At 32.9% G+C, this 27,317-nt stretch overlaps 18 protein-coding genes across 18 annotated transcripts in view; 10 read left to right on the top strand and 8 right to left on the bottom strand. All coding sequences in view use genetic code 6, as the record gives it.

Annotated features, from left to right (window-relative positions):
- SS50377_23712 (uncharacterized protein) overlaps positions 1-5,257 on the top strand; it is a gene marked incomplete at both ends in the record, with an annotated part of 6,888 nt that extends 1,631 nt beyond the window's left edge. Inside the window, one exon of the mRNA XM_067907576.1 lies at positions 1-5,257. This exon is cut by the window's left edge and continues 1,631 nt beyond it. Coding sequence (XP_067764550.1) covers positions 1-5,257 — 5,257 coding nt within the window.
- A 349-nt stretch (positions 5,258-5,606) lies between these two features.
- Positions 5,607-6,482, top strand: SS50377_23711 (uncharacterized protein; the record flags this gene model as incomplete). Its single annotated transcript, XM_067907575.1, has 1 exon — positions 5,607-6,482. The coding sequence occupies one exon, from the start codon at positions 5,607-5,609 to the stop codon at positions 6,480-6,482; it is 876 nt and encodes a 291-aa protein (XP_067764549.1).
- Positions 6,483-6,523: 41 nt separating this feature from the next.
- On the top strand, positions 6,524-7,564 carry SS50377_23710 (uncharacterized protein; the record flags this gene model as incomplete). Its single annotated transcript, XM_067907574.1, has 1 exon — positions 6,524-7,564. One exon carries the CDS (start codon positions 6,524-6,526, stop codon positions 7,562-7,564), a length of 1,041 nt encoding a protein of 346 aa, XP_067764548.1.
- Positions 7,565-7,575: 11 nt separating this feature from the next.
- On the bottom strand, positions 7,576-8,952 carry SS50377_23709 (uncharacterized protein; the record flags this gene model as incomplete). The annotated part of the gene is made up of 1 exon (XM_067907573.1): positions 7,576-8,952. The coding sequence occupies one exon, from the start codon at positions 8,950-8,952 to the stop codon at positions 7,576-7,578; it is 1,377 nt and encodes a 458-aa protein (XP_067764547.1).
- An 81-nt stretch (positions 8,953-9,033) lies between these two features.
- On the bottom strand, positions 9,034-10,485 carry SS50377_23708 (uncharacterized protein; the record flags this gene model as incomplete). Its single annotated transcript, XM_067907572.1, has 1 exon — positions 9,034-10,485. The coding sequence occupies one exon, from the start codon at positions 10,483-10,485 to the stop codon at positions 9,034-9,036; it is 1,452 nt and encodes a 483-aa protein (XP_067764546.1).
- An 87-nt stretch (positions 10,486-10,572) lies between these two features.
- SS50377_23707 (uncharacterized protein) lies at positions 10,573-11,361 on the bottom strand (the record flags this gene model as incomplete). Its single annotated transcript, XM_067907571.1, has 1 exon — positions 10,573-11,361. The coding sequence occupies one exon, from the start codon at positions 11,359-11,361 to the stop codon at positions 10,573-10,575; it is 789 nt and encodes a 262-aa protein (XP_067764545.1).
- Positions 11,362-11,459: 98 nt separating this feature from the next.
- On the top strand, positions 11,460-11,927 carry SS50377_23706 (uncharacterized protein; the record flags this gene model as incomplete). The annotated part of the gene is made up of 1 exon (XM_067907570.1): positions 11,460-11,927. One exon carries the CDS (start codon positions 11,460-11,462, stop codon positions 11,925-11,927), a length of 468 nt encoding a protein of 155 aa, XP_067764544.1.
- Positions 11,928-12,182: 255 nt separating this feature from the next.
- Positions 12,183-13,868, top strand: SS50377_23705 (uncharacterized protein; the record flags this gene model as incomplete). Its single annotated transcript, XM_067907569.1, has 1 exon — positions 12,183-13,868. The coding sequence occupies one exon, from the start codon at positions 12,183-12,185 to the stop codon at positions 13,866-13,868; it is 1,686 nt and encodes a 561-aa protein (XP_067764543.1).
- A 3-nt stretch (positions 13,869-13,871) lies between these two features.
- SS50377_23704 (uncharacterized protein) lies at positions 13,872-14,261 on the bottom strand (the record flags this gene model as incomplete). Its single annotated transcript, XM_067907568.1, has 1 exon — positions 13,872-14,261. One exon carries the CDS (start codon positions 14,259-14,261, stop codon positions 13,872-13,874), a length of 390 nt encoding a protein of 129 aa, XP_067764542.1.
- A 385-nt stretch (positions 14,262-14,646) lies between these two features.
- SS50377_23703 (putative Phosphatidylinositol 3-kinase) lies at positions 14,647-17,148 on the top strand (the record flags this gene model as incomplete). The annotated part of the gene is made up of 1 exon (XM_067907567.1): positions 14,647-17,148. One exon carries the CDS (start codon positions 14,647-14,649, stop codon positions 17,146-17,148), a length of 2,502 nt encoding a protein of 833 aa, XP_067764541.1.
- Positions 17,149-17,179: 31 nt separating this feature from the next.
- SS50377_23702 (Transmembrane domain-containing protein) lies at positions 17,180-17,614 on the top strand (the record flags this gene model as incomplete). The annotated part of the gene is made up of 1 exon (XM_067907566.1): positions 17,180-17,614. The coding sequence occupies one exon, from the start codon at positions 17,180-17,182 to the stop codon at positions 17,612-17,614; it is 435 nt and encodes a 144-aa protein (XP_067764540.1).
- A 13-nt stretch (positions 17,615-17,627) lies between these two features.
- On the bottom strand, positions 17,628-17,822 carry SS50377_23701 (Transmembrane domain-containing protein; the record flags this gene model as incomplete). The annotated part of the gene is made up of 1 exon (XM_067907565.1): positions 17,628-17,822. One exon carries the CDS (start codon positions 17,820-17,822, stop codon positions 17,628-17,630), a length of 195 nt encoding a protein of 64 aa, XP_067764539.1.
- A 307-nt stretch (positions 17,823-18,129) lies between these two features.
- Positions 18,130-18,975, bottom strand: SS50377_23700 (Kinase; the record flags this gene model as incomplete). Its single annotated transcript, XM_067907564.1, has 1 exon — positions 18,130-18,975. One exon carries the CDS (start codon positions 18,973-18,975, stop codon positions 18,130-18,132), a length of 846 nt encoding a protein of 281 aa, XP_067764538.1.
- A 331-nt stretch (positions 18,976-19,306) lies between these two features.
- SS50377_23699 (uncharacterized protein) lies at positions 19,307-19,963 on the bottom strand (the record flags this gene model as incomplete). Its single annotated transcript, XM_067907563.1, has 1 exon — positions 19,307-19,963. The coding sequence occupies one exon, from the start codon at positions 19,961-19,963 to the stop codon at positions 19,307-19,309; it is 657 nt and encodes a 218-aa protein (XP_067764537.1).
- Positions 19,964-20,509: 546 nt separating this feature from the next.
- Positions 20,510-20,788, bottom strand: SS50377_23698 (Myb-like DNA-binding domain-containing protein; the record flags this gene model as incomplete). Its single annotated transcript, XM_067907562.1, has 1 exon — positions 20,510-20,788. The coding sequence occupies one exon, from the start codon at positions 20,786-20,788 to the stop codon at positions 20,510-20,512; it is 279 nt and encodes a 92-aa protein (XP_067764536.1).
- Positions 20,789-21,096: 308 nt separating this feature from the next.
- Positions 21,097-21,780, top strand: SS50377_23697 (Myb-like DNA-binding domain-containing protein; the record flags this gene model as incomplete). The annotated part of the gene is made up of 1 exon (XM_067907561.1): positions 21,097-21,780. One exon carries the CDS (start codon positions 21,097-21,099, stop codon positions 21,778-21,780), a length of 684 nt encoding a protein of 227 aa, XP_067764535.1.
- Positions 21,781-22,295: 515 nt separating this feature from the next.
- On the top strand, positions 22,296-25,286 carry SS50377_23696 (uncharacterized protein; the record flags this gene model as incomplete). Its single annotated transcript, XM_067907560.1, has 1 exon — positions 22,296-25,286. One exon carries the CDS (start codon positions 22,296-22,298, stop codon positions 25,284-25,286), a length of 2,991 nt encoding a protein of 996 aa, XP_067764534.1.
- A 143-nt stretch (positions 25,287-25,429) lies between these two features.
- SS50377_23695 (Uridine kinase) lies at positions 25,430-27,280 on the top strand (the record flags this gene model as incomplete). Its single annotated transcript, XM_067907559.1, has 1 exon — positions 25,430-27,280. One exon carries the CDS (start codon positions 25,430-25,432, stop codon positions 27,278-27,280), a length of 1,851 nt encoding a protein of 616 aa, XP_067764533.1.
- Positions 27,281-27,317: the final 37 nt, after the last annotated feature.

Below are 27,317 nucleotides of genomic sequence, written 5' to 3'. Positions count from 1 at the left end.
GTAGCCTCTAGTTTTTGATGACAAACCTGTACAGTTCAATGACCTGTAAAAATAACAAACCTTGGGCCAAAAATAGCTATTTCTAGAGCAATCTAAAGTCAATACAGAAAATTAGCTATAGAAAATTAGAATTTCTGCGAAGCTCAAAAACGATTTTAAGCCGATTCTCGGTCACTAGCACACCAAAATACCCAAAAGAATCCAATAAGCGTATTCTCTAAAACCGGACTCTCTACCGTTCGGCGATAACGTTAGTATGAACATTAAAAGTTTTGCAATCCCAAAATCCATATCAGACTCTAAAAACTTCAAAAAATCAAACCGGTTCTTATACGAAAATACGTCAATTTCGCAGCTCATCAGCAACGCGCAAGCCTCGTCTTAGCTCACAAAAATTGATGTCTCCGAGTTCGCAGCAAAGATCTTGGACTTGCGGGAGTTGAACCTGGACGAGCCGCTTGCGATCCAGCGCTTTATAATTCAGTTAATGAAACTAAGCAAATCGGGAACGGCAGCCGGATTTTTGTTATTCTAAGGCAACAAGATGTCACCAGAAGAAATCTAGGCATATTTAGCGCAAATTACCAAGAAACTGGACGGCGGAAGCGCCAAAAAAGACTTCAAGAAACTGCTTAAAAGCTTTGATTTCAATACAATCCGACATGGCCCTGAAACGTCCGCCAGGTTAATGCAAAGCCTCGACAGCGATCAGAAAAATTCTTTATATCACGTTTCCGAGGATAAGAACATCTACAATTTTTTGAGCGAAACGTAGAGGAAAACGCTCGAAAGCGGGTACGGAAATTCGTCGCTGCGGCTCGTGTTGGATCACTTGCAGAAACAGGGAATTTCGATCGACGTCGGGGCTGTGGGCGAGGAGAAAGCCGCAGAGCTCTTCTAGGCATTCGTAGCCAAAGCCCTCAAATCAGTTCAAAATGGTGGAGAGGGAGTGTAGCCGATTGAAAAGCTGTTAGGGGAGCTCAATAGCGTGCTGCCGCTGATAGGTGCGGATTTGGGAGTTTTGGGCGGTTGCGAGAGCGAGCGATAGCGCGAAAATACGCTTTTCGGGAACCCTACAAAATAGCGTCACGGGAAGGTCGTTGGAAAGAGCGGCAGAACGTTCAAAAAATCGAAAAAAAGGGAGGAAATACAGCCAAAAATTCACGATTCTGGTGGAGATTTGGGGGCAGATTCTGGGTCTTATAGCTAAGAATCGTACACCGCATCTGAGGATCTGGAGGTACTTACGACGGAGAAAATCATCAGATAGCTTTCTGTACCGTTTAATTAGGAGTTTCAGGATTTGACTTTTAGCGATATATAAGCTATATTTTAGATTCTGAAGTTTGATGTCAGTTCTTAGGCGTTGTTCGCAGAGAATCTGCGGCATGTGTACAATTCTGTGCTGAACTAGTAAAAATCGCCCAAAAACGCGAAATAGTCGGACGAGCAGCAAATAGCATTGACGAAATAAATTAATATAAGTGTAAATTCAGAATTGATCTCAATAAATAACTTAGTTGGGCTTCAGTTGCTACTTTTGGTGAATGATAAGTAGAATTTTTATGTGTTTGCTAAGAAGTAGATCAAGAACTAAGGAAATATTGAGAATGCAGTCATCGATAAGCTATTCAAGTTTATTATGAGTATACGTAAATATTTTATTTAAAAAATAGTCGCAGATAATGTTAAAAATGTAAAATAACTGACGCCATAGATTGAATTAGAAGAAAAATAAGGAATTTCTGGGTTTAAAGGTAAAAAATCTCCAATTATGTTAAAACAAGATGGTAAATTGGAATTTATGTAATCAGACCCTTCAAAACACTAAGTTAGTGCTTTAGACAAATTAGCACAATAAGAACGTGTTAAAAGAAAAAAGAAAACACCAATACCAAAGCTAGATGAGTAATTTGAGTAAATCTTATAATCATCTGGAACTAGTTAGCATATTATAGATGAAGTCAGTTCTGAATATTATTCAACTGATGATGAAGAGGTTTAATCAGAATCTACTTCAATACCTGAATCTGATTCATTTGAATATTAATTTTAACTTACTGAAAGAGAAAAACTTTTTCTAAAGTATATTCCGTTTAGAGATCCGTTTGTGGAAACATAAGAAATCAAAAGAAGCAAAATGAATATTAAATACCCTGAATGCAAGTAATTATTAAAATCTAAATCCTTGATTAATTTATAAACAAGGACAACATACTCATATGTGATAATATAGTAACTATGTGAATCAGAAGCACCAAAAATTCAGCTAAATAAAGACATTAAATTAGCCCCAACATAAATATTCAATCTCTAACCTATATAAAAAATTCCAAAGGCAATGATTAAGTTTGAGAATTTTGTAGATGATTTATTATAAGATAAAATATAGAGCTGTAATTATATTAACAAAAGGAATCTATATTCAATTTTAAAAGACTAAAATGTTAATGATTTTTCATATAAATAGTAAAAATTTGAAAAAAATGTTTACTATTTTGATAATGTGTCATAGACTTTAAAAGGTATTTTTAGATCCCATTCTGCAAGAAGGAGAGTAATAAAAAATATAAATGTTTAATAACAATAAAAATTGACTAATAATTAGATTAAACTATAAAAATTAAATGAAAAAATTAAATTATCTATCAAAGAAATACAGAAGGTAAATATATTTTTAGCCTTAAAACCAATCCCAAATAAGTTAATAGATGATAACTGTGTAACTACAAGAAAAACTAGTATGTTTAAAACATACGCCCTTAAAAATTAATTTGAATTGAATATTGATACTGCTTTAATATTTAATAATATCTTATAGACTTCTTTGTTCTTCTCGTAAAATCAGTTTAAATAATAACTAGATTTAGTTTCTGATGATGAAATGGTATAAATGAAGCATTACAAATATTGTAAGCCCACTGATTAAATAAACAAAAAATATTTAGTAACGAATTTGAATTTTATTGATTCAGCAGAGTATCGAAATCTTAATGGATTAGAAGATTACTCTGTTTATAAAGAATCATTTGCTAAGGAAATTTTAAAACGGGAAAGTATATTAGATGTTTTTGATATAAATTTATCTTCGTTACATTATGATAAAGGAATTTAAATTGTTAAAATAGATTTATAATTAAATGTAGTTGATTAATGTTTTATAAATAATGCTTATGATTTTTATATAAATGATTAATTAACATTTTTGTCTTCAATTAGTTAATTTTCGCTATAAAGTGCATTATTACAAATGTTAGATACAGACTATAAAGAATTTTATAAAAATATCAAATAACCGGTAGTGATAAGTTCACCAGATCTATCATGGTAAGCATTGAAAGATAAATTTTTAACCTATTAGCGGGATATTGATAAATAAAAACAAAAGAAGACAACCAAATAACGTAAGTATATCTTAAAATAGGAGAAATTGGCATAAAAATAGCATCTACTTAATAAAGATTAAGGTATTAAAATGACATTTTCTAAAATGTATTAGGAGAAAAAATAGGTTAAAGCTCTTGCATCAGGCAAGAAAAATGAATTTCAGATTCCGTACAGATATCTTTAAATATCACTGCTATGCTATTCAGCAAAAATCATTACATCTACGTTTTAAAATACATTTTATTGCTCAATTCTTGCATTAGCTGAGACCATTTAAGACTTTAAGGCAAGATATTTATAAATATTGGATAACTAGTAGAGTTCTATAATAATGCCTATTTCTACTATTGGTTCATTATAATTTACTAAAATTTAATCTTAGCTTAACAATTTTAAGTTAATGTTAATAAAAAATGTTAAAGAATCTCTTATAGAATAGAAATTTTAAAATTTATTGTTAGAAAGTTAAGCCCTAAGAGATACTTAATAAGAAATATTAGAAGACTATTTATCTTTGAGTTTGTATGATAAAATTGTTGAACATATAAAAATTGATAAAATTACATAGTGGATGGTTTGGAGTGAATTAAATGAGACAAAAGCAGATAGAGATAAATTAGCATTAATAGAATAATAAAGGTTGGAAAAACTTAAAGAAGAATAATAATAAGCAGATGTATTATAATCGTAAGAACATAATAGAATTCAAGCAGAAAAGCATCTATTTGAATAATTTGAATAATTTGTTAAGATTATTAACAATAAAGAGCAGAAATACAAACAAATTGCTATTTCAATGTTGTATATTTTCAATGATGCACAAGATTAGTAATATTCTAAATAGTATTTTGTTAATAATATTGATAAAATTATATAAAAGTATCCATAATTTTACAAAAATCTATTAGATATAGAGCTTTCTATAGAGGTTCTACGAAAATAATTATAAATTGATAGCTCTTTGCATTTTTACACGTTAAGCTTTGCAAAGTTATATTTAGAGAAGTCATTAGAGTTTAAAGAACATGGATTTTCATTTAGATTTTTAGGTCCTTTATCTTTATCAGGAGATAGCAATATTGGATTGGCCGACTTCGCATAAGGTGTATTAAATAGTAAAGAATTTATATAGAAATAACTTATTTAGACATTATCTGTTATAAGAAATGTCAGTAAAACAGATGTTTCTAAAGCTGCTTACTTTAACGTTTAGCTTCAAATGTAAGGCTCACCAATACGTTAGGAATTAAAGAAGAAGAAAGAAAGATTTATCAAAACTTAATAATAGAAATCTTTTATTGTTAATGATAATGCAGTTTAAATGGGTATTATTGGTCCATCTGAAAAATTATTGAGATCCATAGTGAAAAATGATATGTAAGGTCTTAAAAATATGGTAGATAGCCGGCTACACAAACTTGCAGAAAGCAATATAGCTGGATTATGTGAAGACTCTCAATCAGATTAGGATTTCAATCTTAAATCATAAGTATCTGTTAATTTTAAGGATTATCCAGTTGAACATGATGATGATTTTGTAAAGTTATCTGTCAGACCCACATTTTAAGCGGTTAATTTAATGGCATTGGATACCTCAATAGCATCATAGCCACTTTAAAACAATCCTTAATAGAAACCTGTCTACGAGACATAGGTTAAACCGTAGAGTAGCTATGAAAGAGCAGCAATAAGTCTTATTAAAAAGAGCCAAGTTACCAGACCGAGTAGCAAACTAGAAAATTCAAAAAAAGCAGTACTAAGATCAGTTACAATCACTAGACCAGTTAGCTAAGCTGAAATAGCTTATAGGAAAGCTAGATTAAATAATGACGTTGATCTTAATATTACAGGAAAATTTATTATTAAATGAGTATTATGAGTATTTTTATTATTGTTGAATATTATTAATTAACGGTAGGATACCTAGTATATAACATAAACAAAGTTTAGCATTCTAAACCGAAATCACTGGTTTTAACTTGTCAATTATTTCGTAATATTATATTTATCATAACAAAAAAGTAAAATACAGTAATGTTAGATAGACATCATTTTACTCATTAAACGTTTCTATATAACTATATAATTAACTTAACATAATCAACTAATTTTATAAAATATTAATAAAATAAAAGCATACCACGAAAAATTTGTAATCCAATATGAGAGATTTTACTTAATAAGTAGATAATAGAATAAAATATTTTTTCCATTTCTTAATGAAGCCTTTTGGTCGGGAATAATTTTTTGATGATTTAAAGCATTTAGAATATTAAGTAAACAAATCTAATATTTCAATTATAACTATAATTAAAGGAAATCCAGGAATTGGTAAAACATATACCGTTAACCTAGCTTTTCCTAAATCATTTTATATTAACTGTAAAATTAGTTTAGATTTTCCTCCTACTATTAGAAGCAAGGTTGTTATTTTAGATGAAGTAGATTAGTTTATAAACACAAATCAAAGCTAATTCTTGTAATTTGTAAATAAACTCATGAATAGGAAAACCAAAAGCTTAATTATTTTAATTTGTAATGATATTACAAATAAATTAAACTAATTCCTCAAATTTCCAATAGCTAAGGTATTTGATATTCAGGATTATACTGATGAATAATTAAAAGTAATTTTATAATAATAGTCTGGGTAAGAATGCTCAACAGGCATGAATATTCTTATCAAAAAGATGTTGCAAAATAATAGAGGGGATTGTAGAGTCTTAAATAATAAATTACATAAAGTTTAACAAGACTTTTCAATTAAAAATATTCTAGAAATCGATAATTTATCAAATTTAAATTTAGAATATTTAGAAGCATATTGTGTTAAAGCTTTATAAGACCTTAAAGATACGATACCTTGCCAAGTTTTAAAGATTAAGAAATAAATTTGTGTAGGTTATGATCTAGATTAAATAATTAATAAGATAGAATCTTATGATGTAGAAATTTAAGACACCCTTATTGTCTAGTAATTTTTGGAAAAATTATAGGTCAAAACATTAATTAAGGAGAACAATAAGCTGTATGATTTAAATGTAGCAAATTTGTAAGCGCATATCAAGAAGCATATTTAGGATCTTACTTTGTGATTATAGTAATTATTATATATCATATTAAAAACTATATTAAAATGTCTGATTTTGATTCTACGGACTTTGATTCAGAGTCATCAGAACATTAATAACAATAAGCTACTACTAAGTAAATAACATCAAAATAACCTACTTAAGGCAATTTTGAATATCCTCCTTATATTATGTTATCCTCTTTCAAAACCACCTTCTAATAAAATGAAATGACGTATAAATAAAAGATTATCAATCTAGTAAATCGAGAGCAATTTACAACTATGTAATCTGGTCATGTTTAACGTGGGATTTAAACATACTAGGAAACTAAATCATTAGATGTAGAAATATAAGCACCAGTTTCAGAACCTAGGTCATCATTTAATCTTGTTATGGATATATTATAATAAAATACAATACATTTATCAAACGAATAAACAAGGACTAAAAAATACTTAAGAGCTTTTACACTTGAAGATACTACTTTAATAACACTTGAAACTGCTGATTTTCCTATTACCTCACACTCTCCTTCATCTACTTTTAATTATAATAACTCAACGAATACTATTTCATCGTTTCTTATTCATTAAACAACGCTTAAAGCGGTTAGAAACGCAACAATTTTTACATTCCCAAATCATTTCTAAATAACAGATATCACTATATCTAATGGTAATATTTTCGCATCAACTACATCAGGGTCAATTTTAATACTCTAAATACCAACACTCTCGTTTACAGCTCTACCTACCTCAAATTCATTTTTATCTCACGTCGCTGCACTCGGTAATCAGGCTCTAGCTCTATCTCCAGATGGTACTTTACGAAAATTTACTCTTAGTTCAATTGAAGTTATTGATAAAAATATAAATTTTCGCTCCTTATGTAGTTGTGTTGGCTGGTGCTTTTTAGGATTTTAAAGTGAAACTGGTATCTGTTAAGATTTTGATATGATTAAAAGTAAAGGAATGAGAATGATATCTGGAAGGGTACATGACGCATTTTCAGTAGACAAAAACATTAAAATGATATTTGCTGATGGTCATTTCGAGGTTTGGAGCAATAATTTAGAAGTTTGTGTTAGTGTTGGCAGTGAGTGATCAAAAAGGTTTCACAAGTCTTCGACAGAATTCTCATTATCTTTAATAGGAGTCTAGTCTTCTAAAACATTTATTTCTTGGCGTCCGGCGTCAGAACTCTCATCATCAGCTTAAAGCTAAATTCCATATACAGAAACTTTTGGAGCCTCCTATTTAGGTTTGGGTAATGCTACTTACTCATAAACATGCAAAAGACCATCTTTGTTATGCTACTTGGTTTATTCCTATGAGATAAAATGCTCTAGCTTTGGTGTCATTGGTGGAAGTTCAGCTACAGACGCTCGCTAAGACTTCCCACTGGTGCTTTAACGTGTGAAAGAGTTTCGGTTAGAATCGACATGTATATTTAAATCTCTTTGCGTTTAGATCCATGGGGCAACTGGCCCTTCCTCAATGGGCTCTTCGTATGAGCTTCTATTCATTTATTCAATTTTTTCTCTAATTTCTAAAACTAACCATTCTGGTGCAGGTGGTAATGATCTTCGTCTAAACCCTTAGAGTAAAAACGACGCCTATTGGGCTTCTTCTTCTGTTGTGCTGAACATGAGACTTGGTGTGCAAAGCTCTTCAACAGCAGGCTTTCTTTTCTATTTACGTAAGCAAAATTTAATTTTTTCGAAGAAAAAGTCATCGTATGCTAGGCTTAAGAAGTATTCTAAAAAATCTACTCTACCGGATCTAATAGACAAAACAACAGGATTGAGCCCGCTTTCGCCTTCTTTGTCAATTTCTTTTTCTATCAGTATTCTTCCAGTTCTTTTCAACATATACAAAGCCTCAGGACTACCATTTCTAACGAAGAAATGTAAAGTAGTTTCACCGTGTTCATTCATATATCCAAGAATAGGAGAAAACAGATCTGGCTAAAATAATATCGACTCGTACATTATATCAAATGCTCTCCAATTTGATTAATGAACAGCTAAATCTAGAGCTGTTGAGTTAGATGGAAATTCTCTAATATTATATTCTGGAACAACTTCATTATTTTTTAATTTTTTAATTTTTTCTAATAGCTTAGATTTTTCCCGTAGCTTAATTTCATCTTTTTATTTTGCCTATTCGTCATTTTCATTATCTATTTATTTATCCTCTGGAAGAATCATATTAACTTGGGACTATATCATCTAATCTTCATCAAATAGTATAGGTTCAATAGTAGGGAGAGTAAATTCATCAAGTAATAACAATGACAACACTTCCAAATTTTCATGATAAACTGAGTAAAAAAATGCTGTAAATCCTGTAAAGATAACATCTGTTTATAGTCTTAATTCCCGTTTTCCTTAGTTCTATTTCATCTATTGTTATATAATAGTAATATTATTGTTAATAGCGGCATCAAACCATTCAGTGGTTGGTTCAGAAACACATTTCGAGAAGCACATTTTGAATTTAAATATAAAGTTATTTTAAATTGTATTGTAAAGATATTATAGAAAACCAAAAACAAATAATTTCATATATTATCAGTTCACCCCTCTAACCAAAAAACTAATACCAGCACCTACAAGTAAAGTACAACCCATAATAAACATACTATACATAGTATATTTAGTAGTATTTCGACCCTCTTAATGTCCTAATCTCTCTAAGACTGTTTTCGCACGTTCAACTGCTTCTAAATATAATAATTTTTCAGCACTCTTTTAATTTTTAAAGCTAACAAACTCTCTCTTCAACTTTAAAACCACAGATGTTGTTTTGGCCAAATCATCTAAATATACTTGTGGTGGTAATTATTGCCTACAAAACATTTAACCCAACGCATCTAAAAGCGATATTTTAGCATTAAGACTAACGTCACTAGTTAAACCTACTAATAATCTTTTTAAGACCCCTCTACATAATATGCTTTATCTCACATGGTCTTCTTTCTTAGGTACACTAGCTAACATTCTCATCATTATAGCCCATACTGTATAACATTCACTATCATCTTCAAATTTATCTGGAAGATCGATAAGATTTTATAACAAATCATCAATTTGACCAATTTATCTTAAATTGACTGTTAGGTTTTAATATTTATAACCTTTGTCAGCATATAAGATTTCAACTAAAGCAGATACTGCAAATCTTAATAGGTTAATATCTTTAGTATCGAGAATAATACAATATATCATACTAGGAATTTTTACTTACATGAATTGTGCAACAGATGCAGAAAAAACGGCACAGATTGTTCCAATAAGATTCAATACAAGTTAACAGATTTCTATATTCGTTTGATTATCTAAATACTTTTATAACATCTTCAACAAAAACTCATGATAGTTTCTTTACATAACAGCTTACGCAATAAATTTTTCTTATGACAACATCTGTAATATCGCTAATGTTGATGCTAATGGTTATGTAGTATCTTATAATTTCTCAGTTGCATTAAGAAGAAAGTCTGAAATCCCCGCCTAAGATAGTTTTTTCTATACTTTTGTTGAGACAGAGCAACAAATATACATGAATGTAGTAAAATGTTGAATAAGTAACGTAATATCTTCAGTTATATCTTGGCTCATGATTTACTCCGCTAGCAATACAATATTTTTAATCAAATGATGATTTTAAAGTAAAGCTGTTGCGTTTTCATCATATTAACACAAAGAAGTTAACAACTTAAGGGATGCAATTTAAAGTAGAGGGTTGCTATTTTTCAGCAATATCATACACAAATACAATATAGAAGACTGTGATACTAAAATTAAATCTGATGAGTCTTATAAAAATAAATCAATTGTTTCTAAAACCTCTATTTATATATCGACAACTTCAGTGCTAGATGCAAATGTAATAAGCTTACCAATTATATGGTGCTTATACAGCTCAGATTTTTAATCTTAAATTAACAAATGATCTTAAATTACTAGTTTAATTTCCTTAAACTGTTCAGGAGTTTCGATCTTTGACTCTAGTATTGACATTATGACGAATAAAAAGAAAGTAATATTGTTAATATATAGTAGTAAAGATTCATATTATTTATTTTTAATAAAATCATTTTCAACATTTCACTTATTAAATCGTTAGCTCTTCTCCTTGAGCTCCTCAATGCGCTTCTAAATAAATTCTCTTTCACATTTAACTTGATCTGCTTCTATCTGCATTTATTTTTCTGTTTCGTACCTTTCCAATCTAATTTTTTCTTACATCATCCCAACCTTATCTTAGATTACCTAACAGCCTAGCTGGCTTTATGTCCTTAGTTACTATGTTTTCATAGTTTATTCAATCTAGTTTTCACGCTTTGCTTCTCGCATGAATTCCTCTTCCAACTTTGTTTCTAAAGCTTTTCGTTTTTTATCTTCTAATGAAAGTTAACGCTATTTAGATATATTTAAGGAATTTTCTTTCACCTTTTCCTTTTTTAACTTCGATGCGTTAGCGTGTTCGATACGGGAGTTCAAAGCAATAGCACGCATTTAGGCATCCGTTAGATCTTATTAAGCAGATATATTGTGAGATTATTATGGCTAGTTCAAATTTCCAGACTCTAAAGCCTTTAAAAGCTATTTTTGAACTGCAAGTTTCCGCTTCTCGTGAACGAGCGTTTCGCTGGGCTTCAGCTATCTTTATGGCTATGGAATAATAGGTGCTGATTTTTTGGCCTTGAAAAATTGTGCCTCTGGAAGCGATGATAATTTTCTCATATTAACATCCTTTTTGACATTTTTGTTTCTTGATGGTGATCGTATCAGCATAATTTTCGCAGTATTTTTACTCACATATATTTCAGACTCTACTCTAGAGTAAATGTTATCAATTTGAGACGAGTGGCGTGAGACTGTCTCCTCATCCATTTTTTGCGCTATAGTGATTATTATAAATAATAGTAGATTTATGGATTGAAATATTTTATATAATAATAAATTGTAGTAGGTAATTTATAAAATTTTAAATGAAAAATGAAGATCCATCTTTTACTGAATTGACATCAAAAATAGTTAGTCTTAAAAAATCAGAATTTAAAGAACTTCCAAACCCTACTTTATTTTCAAAATAATATTCTAAAACAGACTATGAAGATTTACTCTTATCATATTCACTAGCATTTTACTAACAAGAGTAAGCTTTAACTAAAGATACTACTCCGGATATACCTATTTAAACGTATTAATAACCCGAATATTATTAAATGACTTCTCTTCAAGCTAATAATTTATTACTGAAGTAAAAGGTAGCATTTTTATAAAAATTAACAGATATTCATTTTACAGATTTCGAATTTGACGATCTTATAGTTCCAGATAAGTTTTGTGTGAAATTTGGTAATAAAGTTTATAAAGTATAAAAATGCTAGGGGGGTTTCGTTATTAATAAATAAAAATGGAAGGATATTTGGCAGTTTTTGGCAAAATAATAGTGAATATTTGATTTAAATTAGGCAATGTAATTTTATATTATAATTTATTGGGTGATTTTTTAATAGTCACCTTTACTAAATTATCGGTGTTTTTATTGTTGACTTCTTAAAAACATCTATGGATATCCTATTCATTTTATATTTATAATTATTACTGCTTAATTATATTAACTACTGAAATAAACATTTTTTAATTATCGCTAGACTTATATAAAATCATTCTTATAAATAATGATATAATATTATATAATAGTTGTGATGTATTATTTAATGTATGTTAAATAAGTTCTTTAGCTTAAATTATAACGTACATATTTTCCTGATATAACTTTCGAATTGTAAACTATATAATCTTCCATACTTAAAATATTTCCTTATTGTGTTTAGCAAAAATTATAAACTGTGCTCATAGACAATAATAGTACAGAATAGATCCTTGGTTTTAAAAGTTAAAACGCAGTAACAGACACTTTGTTAATTTAGCAGTTATATTCTAATATTAATTTGATATAAAATCTTTAACAGGCTTAGAATGTATTGGTTAACCTATAATTTGTAGCAGACCATGTACCTGATATTCTTAAAACCAAACTTGAGGTTCTCACACATGATGTTTTGCTTTAAATTCTTCTAGAATTCATTTTGAATATTCCTTATTAGTTTTTTGATCTATTATCTTTAGTATCAACCAGATGCTATCTTGTTGTTAATTATATAAAAGCTAATTCTTAGAATTAAAACTTAAAGTTTAAACTTTACTGTAATTAATATACCACTGAGGAATAGTAATTAATTTCTCATATTTACTATGGCCTTTATATGTTTAAAGGTAATCTTCAACATGCTCTTAAGTGTGTAATGTTCTATAATAATTAAAATCCTAAGCTTAATTTTATTTCACCATTTGAAGTTCGTGAACTATCATGTTTAGAATTATCCAAGTAAGCACTATCTTTAATTTAAACAAGTAATCCTGAAGTATTTATTCATAGCTAGATTTTTAAATTTTTGGTACCTAAAACATTAAATCTCGATTTTATATCAAAGATAATAGATAGCATATGGATAAATAATTATATCTGGGGTCCAAATTAATATTTCTTTCAAGTGTATGTTGATATTTATCAGTAAGTGAAAAATATCTAATGTATTAATTTCAAATTAAAATAAGGTATGCTATATTGCTTAACTGAAATGAAATTAACCACTATAGGATTGTAATATAAAGATATAATCAATAGTAACAATTAGCAACTGATTCATATTTGTAAAGTTAAAGATATTTTAGCAAAATCGTTACCAATAGCCTCACAAGTATTACTATACAATTTTACATATAAAAATTTCGAAATATTACTAGATATGTTAATAAAATTTTCAGAACTGACGGATTTACCTCTTCCTATTAATTAATTTCTCTTTAAAAATAGATATAAAGATGCTATTATGGAAAGATAAATTGAAAATACACAAACTACTTTTTAAGAACTTTAAACCCTCTTTAATTGTAATAATTTTTGCTTATCGGAATTTGATTAATTTGATAAATTTTTGACTCTTAAAGAATAGTTATTAATAATAACGAATGGTTCAGAGTTTTTAAGTATTATATATGATCAACTTTCAGAGCATGATATTATTTAGATAATTAATAAATATATTTAAGTTATTAATATTATCAAGTCTATTAGCATAGATGAATAAATTTGTATATTATGCTGTATGTTTATTATATAAGATAAAGCTTAGTTAATTTAAATATATAAATAGTATTTACCTTATTTACGAGCCGATATTGCAACTATTATTACTGAATATATCAATAGAGATATTAAAACAAAGTATTAATTTTACAATATTAGTATTTTAGAAAGATGTAACAGGTTGTAGTTGGAAATAAAAACAATCAATATTAAAGAGATAAGTAAAATTGTATTTTAGTGATAATCACCAGTCACTGAGCTTTTTCTCAATTTTAACAACACTTTGAACATCTGACAATGATAGTTTTTACTGGTTGCAAGAAAATTTAATAAAATCAGGAAGTTAACTTATGCCTGTAATATACCGCCAAGCTTAACAAACTTAATCTGACTGTTGACAAATCTCGTTTATAGTTATATATTAATCATTTTTCATAATTTTATGTGAATATAATGCTATTTCATGAAATTATGTATATAATTGATCAGAAAATATAGAAATCTAGGCAGCTATTGGCCACATTCCTGAAAGTTACGAATCTAGTTCTTCTTGCAACGTCATCTTCGAAAACTAAACTGCTTTAACTGAAATATACTACATCTTTTAAATCAATTATAAGATGTAAGTTGTCATCATAATTTGATATTAAAGAATATTTTAATGAGTATTATATTTTCTCAATGTTAGTATAAACTAATCCAGTAGTGACTAAATCTTTAAATAAATTTTATATGACTAAAATATATATGGCATAAAAACGGTAGTTCTTAAAGAATCATGTCTATTTTTGATCAGAATTTTAACAAACCTGAACACATTCTAATTTTAATCTATAATTTCGTTTATTTTAGTAATATTATCAAAGAATATTGATAAATCAACCACTGATTAACTTGGAGCTATGATTTAAGTATTTAATTCAGGTGAATTTATGCTAAAATCACTGTTTTTGACGAACATTTTTTAAGACAGTCATATAATTATTATATACTAAAGTATAATTACATATACGCTTTAAATGGATTTAGTATCCTTATCTTCTGAAATACCATACTACGCTTTGATTAATTTTAAGCAGATTAAAATTCTTAATGACTAGTTCACAATTTTTCCAAAAGATTATAGAATTTCATTCCAATACGAGTAAGAAACCTTAGAAACTGCACCTCTTTTTACTGACTTCAACGATTAATATTAAAAAGGCTTAGTTACGTTTAAAGAGTAATAGTTTGCAATTCCGCTTAAAATACAATCTTTTAAGCCAGATGATATATTGAAATTAAGCATTATCCGCTAAGATGACACCTTAGCGTAATTTTAATTTAAGCTGTTTGAGAAGAAAAATTACATTTTTCAATTAAAAACAGGCGCACATAACCTCAAAACCCCGACCTATACTCTCACCTTTGAAATTTTAGCGCAGGCGACCGACATCGTATTTGCAGACAAAAACTACAAAAAACCACTGACTTAAAGCACCTATTTACCGCCGCGTGCAATTCACCAGCTTTAGCTGGCCGAAATTCAACAAATCTACGATAACAACATTTAACCCAAGCTTCTAGAGAAGATATTGCTCGTCCAGTAGCAGTTCCACATCAACCAAGTCCTGCGATTCGCGAAAATTAACGCCAACCGACCAGAATCGATTCTTACAAGCGCAGTAGCACCAGCAAAGCTCCAAATCGTATCAAACACGCCCACATTCGACCTAGCTGGAACCAGCGCGCGAAACTTCGTCCCCCCGACCGCAGATAGCGAAATCCGCTTCCACACCAACGCAGAACCCACAAATCACGCTATTGACGCTGCTACCGCCGCTTTCCACACCCGCGACGCCTAATTCTCGAGCACCTACAATTCGCTCGACTACGCCTACCAATTCGGCGGAATTTTTGCACAGACGACGAACTTCAGCAGAGCAACCGCTACGCCAAGCGCAAGCGTCCTGGAACAGCTGCAACGCGAGCTGCGGCGGCCATTTTTCGTCCCGCTGCAGAACGCGCAGCTCCTTCTCGAAAACAGCGATTTTCTGGCCGGAGACGGCGCATCGTTCGCGTACGTCCTGCTGGCCTGCATCCGGGCCCGCAAGGAGCCCAATTTTAGCGCATTCGCGAGGTACCAGAACGTTCCAATCGAGCAGGTCCTGTGGTTCTTCCAGGCGCAGTTTGCAGCGCCCGCAGTGCGGGAAATCGCCATCCACCACCTGCGGAATTTCGCTTTCGGCGAGGTCGTGTTATATCAGTTCCAGCTCACAAATTGCGTCCAATTCGACGCAGAAAGCGAGCTGGCGCTGTTTCTGCTGGAACTCTTCGACTGCGAGGAGAAATTCATGCAAGCGGTGCAGTTTCCGTTCTATTTGCAGCTTTGGCGCGACTCGGCGGCCAGCGTCGACGTGAGGAACAAGTACGAGAACTTGATCAGCCTGTACTTCTAGAAGCTCGAGGAGACCTCTCCTGTCGTTTTTAGCGACGTTCAGGCCAGCGTCGATTTTGTGAAATAATTGTACAATTTGGGGGTTACCGTAAAAGCAGCGAATTTGGACCGTCCGGGGCAGATCCAGCAGCTTGGGAAGGAGCTGCGGAACAAGAACCGCTATCCTCTGCTGTTGAAGCAGAAAAAAGCAATAAATTTTCCGTTCATTCGGTAAAATTGCAGGGTTATTGGTATAAACGTTGAGGTTTATCATGTCTTTAAGTCGAATAAAATGCCACTTATGATCCGGCTGATTTTAGAAGATGGGTCAGAGTGCCCTGTTTTACTAAAGTATAATGACGATGTGCGAAATGACGTAATTGTCATGCAGATGTTTTAATTTTTTGACAGCACGTTGTAAGCAGGTGGAATAGACTTATCTGCTTCATTATATGGCTGTTTCGCATTCTCTCCTGATTTTGGTATTATTGAATGCGTTCAGCCTTCGATAGATATTGATGAAATTCTTCTTGATAAAAAATTACAAAACATAAAAACGTACTTGAAATAGTTTCAAACTGTTCAGCTTACAGAAACATAGCAAACGACAAACTTTATTAAATCGACTGCTCTATATTCAATTATGACTTTTATATTAGCTATTGGTGATAGGCACTCAGCAAATATTATGGTGAGACCATCTGGATAGCTATTTCATATAGATTTTGGCTGGTTATTCAATAGAGATCCTAAGCCCTATCCTCCTTAAATGAAAATATCTCCAGAAATGATAGATACGATAGGAGGAGTGGATAGCCCTAACTTTAGTTTATTCGTTAGCTATCTCATAATGAGCTATTAGCAGCTAAGGAAGCAAACAAACTAAATATTTACTTTACTATACTTATTAGTTGGCAGTGGTATTTAGGTTGTAGAAGAAGACGCAAAAACCAATTTTGAATGGCTTTAAAATAGATTGCAACTCAACCTATAAAACGATTAAGTCAATTCTACACTTATTTAAATTGTAAGTAAGCAGCTTAATGCGGTATTTCCTCGTGTTATTGATGCCCTCCATAGATTTGTCTAGTAATAGAGAAAGTGAACTATTATATATATATTCCTATCTTATAAAAATGACAATAGTGGACGTATTTTACGTACGCAATTTCAACTGGCCTGCAAGGATCAGACATAACTGGAAAATGGTTGTATAGATTCGTTGTTTTGTATCCTTTCTATCCCTAGCTCTCGGTCTCTATTCCATGTAATGTATCGATATGGTTTTTGGATAAATTGTGACTACATCAGAGCGTATTCTATTGATTATTACTATAATACTGTGGGCAATTGATCCTATTATTTGTTTCTTTGCTTTACCATCTACGTGGCTGAACTACGTTGTGCTAGGTCTTAGGATTTATACTGGTATATTTTTCTAACTTCGCCAATTTCTTAATTCACGCTACCAGGTCATTGTGAGTATAAACGCTAATTTCGCGCTAGAGGTGTTAATATTGCTATGGTAGATGGGAGATTTTGTATTTATCTATCAAAAACCGTTACAGTGAACTTCCAGTCACGTCACTCAATTTTTTGTTTGCTCTAAAGGATGATTTATTAAATAACAATCTTAACCACTACCATGAAGAAAATGAGAAAATTTATGATGTAGACAAACATGCCAATTGTGTCATTAAAAACAACTAGTGGGATGGTCAAAACAAGCATTGCTGCCAACATCCATAAAAGAAGCAGATCATTTGTTTTAATTTTCATTCTTTGACAAATAATAATATAATGCTATATTTGTTTTTAGTTAATTTTAATTATTATGAGATTTATCATAGCTAGCTCAATTGTTAATTGGTAAATTTTTATGCTATTTATCTAAAAGCCATATAATAATTAGACTTTATTACGTCTTGTAGTTAATTATTACACTAACTTTACTGTTTAGCTTCACTACAATAATAATTACTTTAGTTTACTATTTCTTGAATATATAGATATCTTTAATTCGTTATAAGGAAGCAATAAAACCAATAATATAAACAATATATCTACTACAAATCATACCCCACCATCAGTGCAATGTTCTGTGCTCTTTGATACTTCCTAATTGATTTTCAAACATTAGAATCAAATCAGCTGCAGTAGGTCTTTAACAAGGCATTTACAAGCATAAACACGCCATTTCTCTGAATATATCATACTTATCATTTCGACACTAATTAGATAATGAGAAAAATTCATTTCTACATTAAATTCTTTTCTGTAACAAGTCTTTATGCTTTAAGTTTTTAATACATTTTAATGTCTTTACTAACTATCTTTAACCTGATTTTACAATATCAATTTGATCAAATTTAGATTTTATCTAAAATTTAACTCCTAATAACTTTAACAACACTATTCCAAAACTATATAGATCACTTTGACAAGTATAAGGCATCTTAAAAATACACTCAATTGGTGTATATTGTGGCTAGTTTCTTGATACAGTATTATAACTTTGTGAAATTCCAAAGTCGCAAATCTTAAACGATAACTTTTTACCTGTTTCAAATACCAAGAAGTTATCTAGTTTTATATCCCGATGTGATATTTGTATTTTATGAATTGTATTTAAACCATAAAGCGCATCTGATACAAAAATAGCAAGTTATTAAAACGTAAAATGTTGTTTAAAGTATGTTCTTGCATCACAAACTGCCAGAGGATAAATAATATTTAAAGTAATATTTTTGGTTATTATTAATTGCAAGGGTTGTATAATGAAGTCTGAATCTATAAATTTATGCATTTCTAGTGTTGTAACTGGTATTTTTCTATAAATACGTTTTAACGCAAATCTCATATTAAACTCATCTTCAATTTCATAAACTGATGCGTACGAGCCAGCTGATAAAAATTTAATAACCTTGTACATTATGTGGAGGTTAGTAAAATGTATATCCCAAATATTTCAGTATAAAATTTAAATTAACTAAAATCCATTAATTTAATCTATTTTATTTTTTCTTCTCAATAATGTTAACTAAAGTAAAACTTACCTACTTAATGATAAAATTATTTGACCCGCTCCCACCAATAGCTTTAAACGAATCGTATGTCACTATCCGCCGCATCCTTTTATCACCCAGAATAACACATATCCAATTTTTGCTAAAAATCAACACTTTCACACGCCAAGCGATCTCTCATCACCTAAATGACAATCAACTGAGTTAAGACCTCAACTTTTTGGTTAGCACCCAAACTCACTCATCATAATCAATCTGCTGCAGCTCGTGCAGAAGGCGCTATTTCTCCTCTTCCAACCCTTCCATTTTGGCCCAACAGTACTTCTGAATGTCCTCAGACTGCTGCACCCGCTACGTTTTAATCGACTCCACCTCGCATTTTTTCGTTTCGATCAGCGCCAGGCGGTTATCTTTTGCACGTTTTTCGATGTCATTCACGTCCTGGATCTGCTTCTTGTACTGCTAGAGGCGCTATTGCCTCACGTGGTAGTTCTCCTCCATTTTGAGCGTAATAGTGCGTTTCTACTGTTACACCGATTGTTGCTTCTGGAACAAGTCTGTCTTCACTGAGGCCTTTGTTTTACGCTCCTGGGCCTTGATGGACTCGTACTATGTTTTCATGAGCTTCTTGTGCTGCTGCTGGATAGTTTGGAAGTCCTCGTACAGCTTCCTAGTCTCCTCATAATTTGCAGTTTGGTTTTGCTGATTCAGCATTATGCGCTCCCGCTTCTTTTTGAGCTGCTCCACTTCGGCCTTAAAGAGCCTCAGCTTGGTAACTTCACCTTCCGTGCGTTTCAGGGTCCGCTGTGCATCATTTAGTGTCGACTGGTATGCGTTCGTTTTCCCTAACCGCGTAGGGGAGTATGCAGATTGGTATGCGGACCGCATTGACATGAATTTTTGGAAATGTATATAATACTCTTTATTATTGTATAATAATAGAAAAATTTAAAATTTACACTTAACAATTAGTTTAAAATCATGTGGGAAGGAAAATAGTTGATGAAGGATTTATTTCTGGTAGTTTAGTTATAAAATTGTACGGCAAGCGTGTATATATCTTCGTTTCGAGTATTGAAAACCAGATTGAGAAAAAATAACTAATAAACTTAGCAGTAATAGGTTTTACATGATAAATTCTGAAGGTTTTTTCGATTTCTAGATATAGAGTTAAGTTTCTTATCAACAGTTATATTTTGTTAAAAGAACTAATAATAGTCCAGAATAATTTTGAAATATATACCTACAATAAATTATATAATACTTTCTAGTATTATTTGAGATTAGATCGCAGTAAAAACCTAGTCATTGCTCAATTAAGTATATTTATGTTTTAATGAAATGATTTTGGATCCTATTCTAGTTAAAATATATTGAAACATACCAGTTCCTATTTATTTCTTATAATACTCATGAAAAACGTACTAATTAGCATACTATTCACTCGAGGCCGAGGGCGAGCCGGATCTGGTTGACGATGTCCACCTCGCTAGTGAGCTTGGTGGGTATGCATGCGGTCCTGGTCGTTGCCTTGGTGTCTGGGCGGCGGTGCGTGACGAAGGTCCTCACGTAGTTGTAGTACTTATTCTTGAGGGAGAGCGCGGAGAGCGCGGGGAAGTGCTCGTCCCGGATCATCTGCCAGTTGCAGCCGTAGAGCCGCACGCCCTCGCTGAGCAGGGCCTCCTCCTGCTTGGTCCACTTGTGCTTCGCGGCGTTCATTTCTGGACTGCGAAGGTCGGGACAGTTGTGTACTTTCGCATATCCGGAATATATCAAAAAAGTTTGTGCAGTAAAAACAGAATTATGTGCATATACCCAATTAATGGGAGCGGGCCGCCTTATCTGGCGGCAGATACTATCCCGCCCCAGATAGTGAGAGGCAGTTTACGGTTATATACTGCTACTTATTATATATCATTAATCTAAATATAAAAATAGTTTATGACTAAAAACATAAGATTATTGTATAACTTTTAGCCATTAATATCTAAAAACCAACTTTATGTTCATTATACGGTTTTGTTATAATGTATATACTCCATATATCAATAAGTATATTATCATAATTTCTGAATACTAACCATACGCTTGTGGGTGCCCGCCCGCGCTGCTCAGGGGACAGCTCAGGCGCCTCCGCACCCCGCATCCTGCTCACCCCTTATCCTTCTCCTTCTACTGCCCGGTTCGCTCCGCTGCCGCACCGCACCAGAATCGATACTTCGGTTTTTGGAGAGGGAAATATAAAACTTATACCCATATATGCGCAACCCGCCTCTCACTATCTGGGGCGGGATAGTATCTGCCGCCAGATAAGGCGGCCCGCTCCCATTAATTGGGTATATGCACATAATTCTGTTTTTACTGCACAAACTTTTTTGATATATTCCGGATATGCGAAAGTACACAACTGTCCCGACCTTCGCAGTCCAGAAATGAACGCCGCGAAGCACAAGTGGACCAAGCAGGAGGAGGCCCTGCTCAGCGAGGGCGTGCGGCTCTACGGCTGCAACTGGCAGATGATCCGGGACGAGCACTTCCCCGCGCTCTCCGCGCTCTCCCTCAAGAATAAGTACTACAACTACGTGAGGACCTTCGTCACGCACCGCCGCCCAGACACCAAGGCAACGACCAGGACCGCATGCATACCCACCAAGCTCACTAGCGAGGTGGACATCGTCAACCAGATCCGGCTCGCCCTCGGCCTCGAGTGAATAGTATGCTAATTAGTACGTTTTTCATGAGTATTATAAGAAATAAATAGGAACTGGTATGTTTCAATATATTTTAACTAGAATAGGATCCAAAATCATTTCATTAAAACATAAATATACTTAATTGAGCAATGACTAGGTTTTTACTGCGATCTAATCTCAAATAATACTAGAAAGTATTATATAATTTATTGTAGGTATATATTTCAAAATTATTCTGGACTATTATTAGTTCTTTTAACAAAATATAACTGTTGATAAGAAACTTAACTCTATATCTAGAAATCGAAAAAACCTTCAGAATTTATCATGTAAAACCTATTACTGCTAAGTTTATTAGTTATTTTTTCTCAATCTGGTTTTCAATACTCGAAACGAAGATATATACACGCTTGCCGTACAATTTTATCTTAATTTGTTTTTAACAATATAAATAATGATTAACTTTCATTCTCAAAAAGATATTATTATGTATATAATAATTATTATTCCGTTCCACTAACCATTTCAATTGAATGAACGTTTCAGATCTCCTGGTAGCGTCATAAAAGTATCACAATAAGTAAACGACACTAGAGCCTCTGGTCTTGCACGTTACTTCGAGAGCTGAGAAGACACAGAAGAGCTAATTAGCGTTTATTTTGAAATACGCGACACAGGCGCCATCGTCTGAGATCACAGCGATCCTTTCGGGGTTCCTTTCGATCTGCGAGCTCTAACTAGCCTACTCAGCGATCCCGCACGTGATGTCTTCACAGCCGATGCAAATCGCCGTAACGCGCTCAATCGAAGCCCAAATGCGCCCGATCATCTCCCCAATCGTCCAGACGCTCACAGACGAGCCAAAAATCACTGACCAACTCATCCAGGATATCCTGCACTTAGAGACCAAAATAGCCCTCGAAAAAGACGTTTTGCCGCCATATGCGCTCGCATAGGAAGTAGCCAACGCTACCCTTCTGCTCCTGCAGCAGAACCAGCGCCTCCTGAACGCCAGCTACTTCTTTATCGCCTTAACGCTCCAAACTTCCACTTTAGCGGGAGCGAATTTGTTCAAACAAATTTGTATATCTCATTAATACTCAGACTAATCAAAACTCCTTTCCTATTTGATCGATTAATCGGTCATTTTCGACTACAGTTTGGCATTCGATACGATCAAATAGTCGTTCAGGAACCCGATTTTGCTCGCAAAATTGGGCGTTTTGACAGAAAAAACCGACGAAACGGCGATGATTCTCATCCACAAATTGCAGGAAAACCCGAATACGCCGATTTAGCAGTTCGTTTTCGCGTTCAAAATCCTCGTAAAATTCGATTTCCACTCCAACGAGAAACTGATATAAAGCCTCTGCCACCTGAGCAAGCTCATAACGATTTTCAGTCATTTCCACACGCTGATTTTGGACATGGGAACGTGCGTTAAAAAGCATAAAAACGGCTATCATTTTTTGTAAATTTTTATTAATTTGGTGATATAATAATAACAAAATGTCGGAAAAAGCACACAAATTTTGTGCAAATTGGCTGAGAATTTCGACCTTTACGAGAACCTCCAAATTTTTGGCGTCGGCATTGAGAACATCCAATTCGTCGCCTTCAGCAGCTCCTGCCGCTTCGAAGAGTTCACGACGGCGTTCCTGAACTGGTCCGAAGAGAGCAAAAAGTATGAAAAATAGCAAAAAAATATCGTTATTTCGCTCCAAAATTTGATTAGCATATTGAAAAATATCGAACTTGACGACTTCATAGAGGAGAATTATATGCTCTTTATCGAGAATTCGCGGGAGATTTTGGAGCTTTTGGCGGCGAATTCGAAGCTCAAATTCCTCACTCTAATCAACCAAAACGACGACCAAACGAACGCCGTTTTCAGCAAATTCGCGCTGGCGCTCACGCAGACGAACCTGCAGGAAATCCTCGTCGGGACCAGCCAGCCGACGATCGAAAACACGTGCAAATTCATCGCGACGCTGCCCGCAAACACGGAAATTAAGACTTCTGTGAGCTTCTTGGTATAAAAAGTCGCTATTTTGCCGCAATTAGCTCCCGAAGCACAGCAGATCGTCGTGAGCCTTCTGGCGTGCTTCATAGAGCGTTTTGGGGACTGTTTGGGCGCTTAAACGGGCCAAATCATGAGCGTTTTGATCGCTCAAATGCTCAAAAATAACTACGACCAGAATTGCTGTTTTAAGGTTCTGAACGGCTTCGCAAAGGTCAATTTGGAGGGTGCCGTTGCGCTGTTTGACGAGTGTAAATTGGACATGAAATACCGCGTTCGGTTCGTGGCTGAAAACTTGACCGCGCGGGTCGAAAGCTACAAAAATGAGGTCCTTTAAGGGCTCTGCATCGAAAATAGCAAGGGCCGAAATGCGGCTGTAGACGTAGTTTTCAAGCTGGCCGAAAATGGAACTGATATAAGCAAATTTGTCACGTAGGAAGCGACCATTCAGAATGTTAAATTCATGACTTATTATGGGTTTCGTATTGGTGAGATAATGAAGCTGCAGCTCGACGAATACGTTAAAATGGGCCAGTTGCCTGTTTTCCCTGTCGAATTCGTACAATTTGCGTAGTTTTTGTTTACGCAAAATTATAGTTAAAAATAGCCTATTTTGAACTACATCGAGATGTTGTTTTGCAATCTGGATTCTATGCAATTGCAGCAGTTTTTAGACCAATATTCGTTTAATATTTATGAGATGATATTAGTTCCGAAGTTCAGGAGCTAAATCAAGCGTATTTTCATAGCAGCTGGCCTGTGCGTAGGTAGAGATTTTGTTAATGAGATTTTAACGAGCAATTTAGCCGTTTTAAGCTAGTAATTAGGAAATTTCGAAGCTACACGTACGGCTAGGACTGTATAAACCAAGATAATGCATGTATTGAAGAAGGTTTCTCCGTAGAGCTATCCTGGTAGATATGAAGCTAACACGTATATTCAGCTTAATATTACTCTTCCAAGCCATCTAAGGAGCTAGTTATCCAATAAAAATTATAATGATGATGAAATTATCAAAATTGGTAATTCAAATTAAGACGAAATTGATGAATTGTTGTTCTAAAAAGTTGATGAGTTAGATTAACATGAAAATTATGATGAATTTATTGATCAAGTAAGCCATAAAAACAATTAAGATAGAATTTTAGAAAATGTTAAGGATGAGTTGAAAATGATTGAAGCTAGGAGAATGCAATAGCATTTAAGTAATATCAATACCGGAATTTAATTTAAAGCCAAAGGTGCTGGTGGCGACATAACAAGAAATGGGAAACGCCCCTCTGCTACTATACCTTTACATGGTAAATTAAGCAAACATCAGTAGAGAGGTGTTTAATAGGTAATATCTGGAGTGTTTAAGAGAGATAAAGTAGGGTAAACAAAACTTGCTAGAGCAGTGTAAGAGCGCATATCAAAAGGCAGTAAGGCAAACTCAATAAAGGCAGGCAAGGTTTAAGGTGGTAGACAGAAAATTAAGGCCGCTATGAAACATGCCAAAAAGTGATATTTCTTATAATAAATAATCATTTAAATTGATTTTTATATAAATATTTGAATATATATTGATTATAGATTAAACACGTCAAATTAGTTTAATAATATTATATATATATAAATATAGTTGTTTTTTCGATTTAAATCTACCAAATGCCACTTATAAGTACTGATTCTTAGACGAATCCGATTGAAATCCCTTCAGGCACACGTATCTATGATGTAATTATGCAATACCCAGATATTTTCCCACCTAATAGTAAAAATTTATCACCAACCGCGGCGACAATGAATAATGAACTTGTATCATTATCTGATAAGATCTAGATAACTTCTCATATCTAGCTAGTTTATCCTGACACAGTATCTGGATCGTCTATTTATCGTAAATCGTTGGTTTTCCTTCTTTAGATGGCATGGAATAATATATGCCCAGCACGTTAGCTTACCATTTCTCATTCAATTGGACACGCATTTTATTTTAAAGAAGTATGTTAGAATGATACTATTGTTATAGAATCATCTGATTTATAAGGTGAAATGACAACTCCAGCTCCTAAGCATAATTCAATAGATCATATCGAGTTTGATATGATTAAGAAAGAAATGCAAAATTTAATCAAGCAAAATCTTCCTATATTAACTAGAAAACCTATATCTAGTGAAAATATTATATAAATATTAACTAATTAAGCACAACCTGAATCTGCAGATGTAGTAAGATCTAAAAATGAAAACAGAGTGTTTACTAGTCAGTGTGGTAATTATTACTAATTAATGCACACTCCTTTAGTACCTACTACTGGGTCACTGAAGCAGTATAGATTACTTATGATTGAAGATATGATAGTAATTGTTTATCCAAGCCATACTAATCATTTTGAAATTCCTGAATTTTAGCATAATGCAACTATTCACCAATTATATTAAGAAAACTAGAACTGGTCTAAAGTTTTGAAAGTAAGTTCTTTAGGATAGCTTAATGCTATAAATAGAGATGAAAGATTAAAAAGCTACATTTAAATCTGTGAAAGCAGACAAAATTAAAGAATAGGTGAAGTTTGTAAATTAATTTTAAACGGGCGTAACTAATTTTGCGTAGATGGGCCTATCACTGTTAAAGATGCTTACAAAACTGTGAAAGAAAACTTTAACAAAAATTCTATTGTAATCGGTAGATAGGCTACTGTGCAAGATGAGATAAAACTTGTCATGATATCAGGCCCTAGCAGTGCTGGTAAAACTACTTTTGCTAAAAAGCTTTAATATAACTTAACTGTTATGGGAAGAAATCCCATTGTTTTATCTATGGATAACTACTTTGTTAATAGAGTGGATACTCCTTTGGGCCCAGATGGTCAATATGATTTTGAGCATGTGGAATCTTTAGATATTCCATTATTCAATAAAGACCTTAGTAATCTTTTATTGGGAAAATAAATTGAATCTCCTATATATAATTTTAAAACAGGTGAAAGAGAGTAAAAGAAACTAATCATGTCCTTACCTTATCGTGGATGTGTTATTATTGAAGGAATCCACGCACTTAATCCATTGTTGACTAAATCTGTGCCAATTCAGCAAAAATTTGGTATTTTCATTTAACCGCTAACTAGCATTAATGTAGACGAAACTTGCCGCATATCTACCCGTGACTATAGAATGATTCGTCGAATTGTCCGAGACAAGAAATACAGAAACTGCAGCGCAGAAAGAACCATTGAGTTGTTCACAAACGTTCGTAAGGGCGAAGAGAGATGGGTATTCCCAAATCAGGGTAGGGCGGATGTCTACTTCAATACTGCCCTGGACTATGAATTGATGGTCTTGAGCACCTACGTAATACCGCTCCTTCACGAGGTAAACCAGGATTCTGATAGTTACATGGAGGCGAGAAGGGTAATTCAATTTTTATCGTGGGTCCAGGGCATCAACAGCGACTACGTGCCAAAGCACTCCATTTTGAGGGAGTTCATCGGCGGCAGCGCATTCAACTACGACTGATTTATTTTGTATAATAATTAATATTCCGTGAAATTCC

This window comes from Spironucleus salmonicida, chromosome 4, assembly GCF_000497125.1.
Source record: "Spironucleus salmonicida strain ATCC 50377 chromosome 4, whole genome shotgun sequence".
NCBI lineage: Eukaryota > Fornicata > Diplomonadida > Hexamitidae > Spironucleus > Spironucleus salmonicida.
This window is presented reverse-complemented; position numbering and strand designations above follow the sequence as displayed.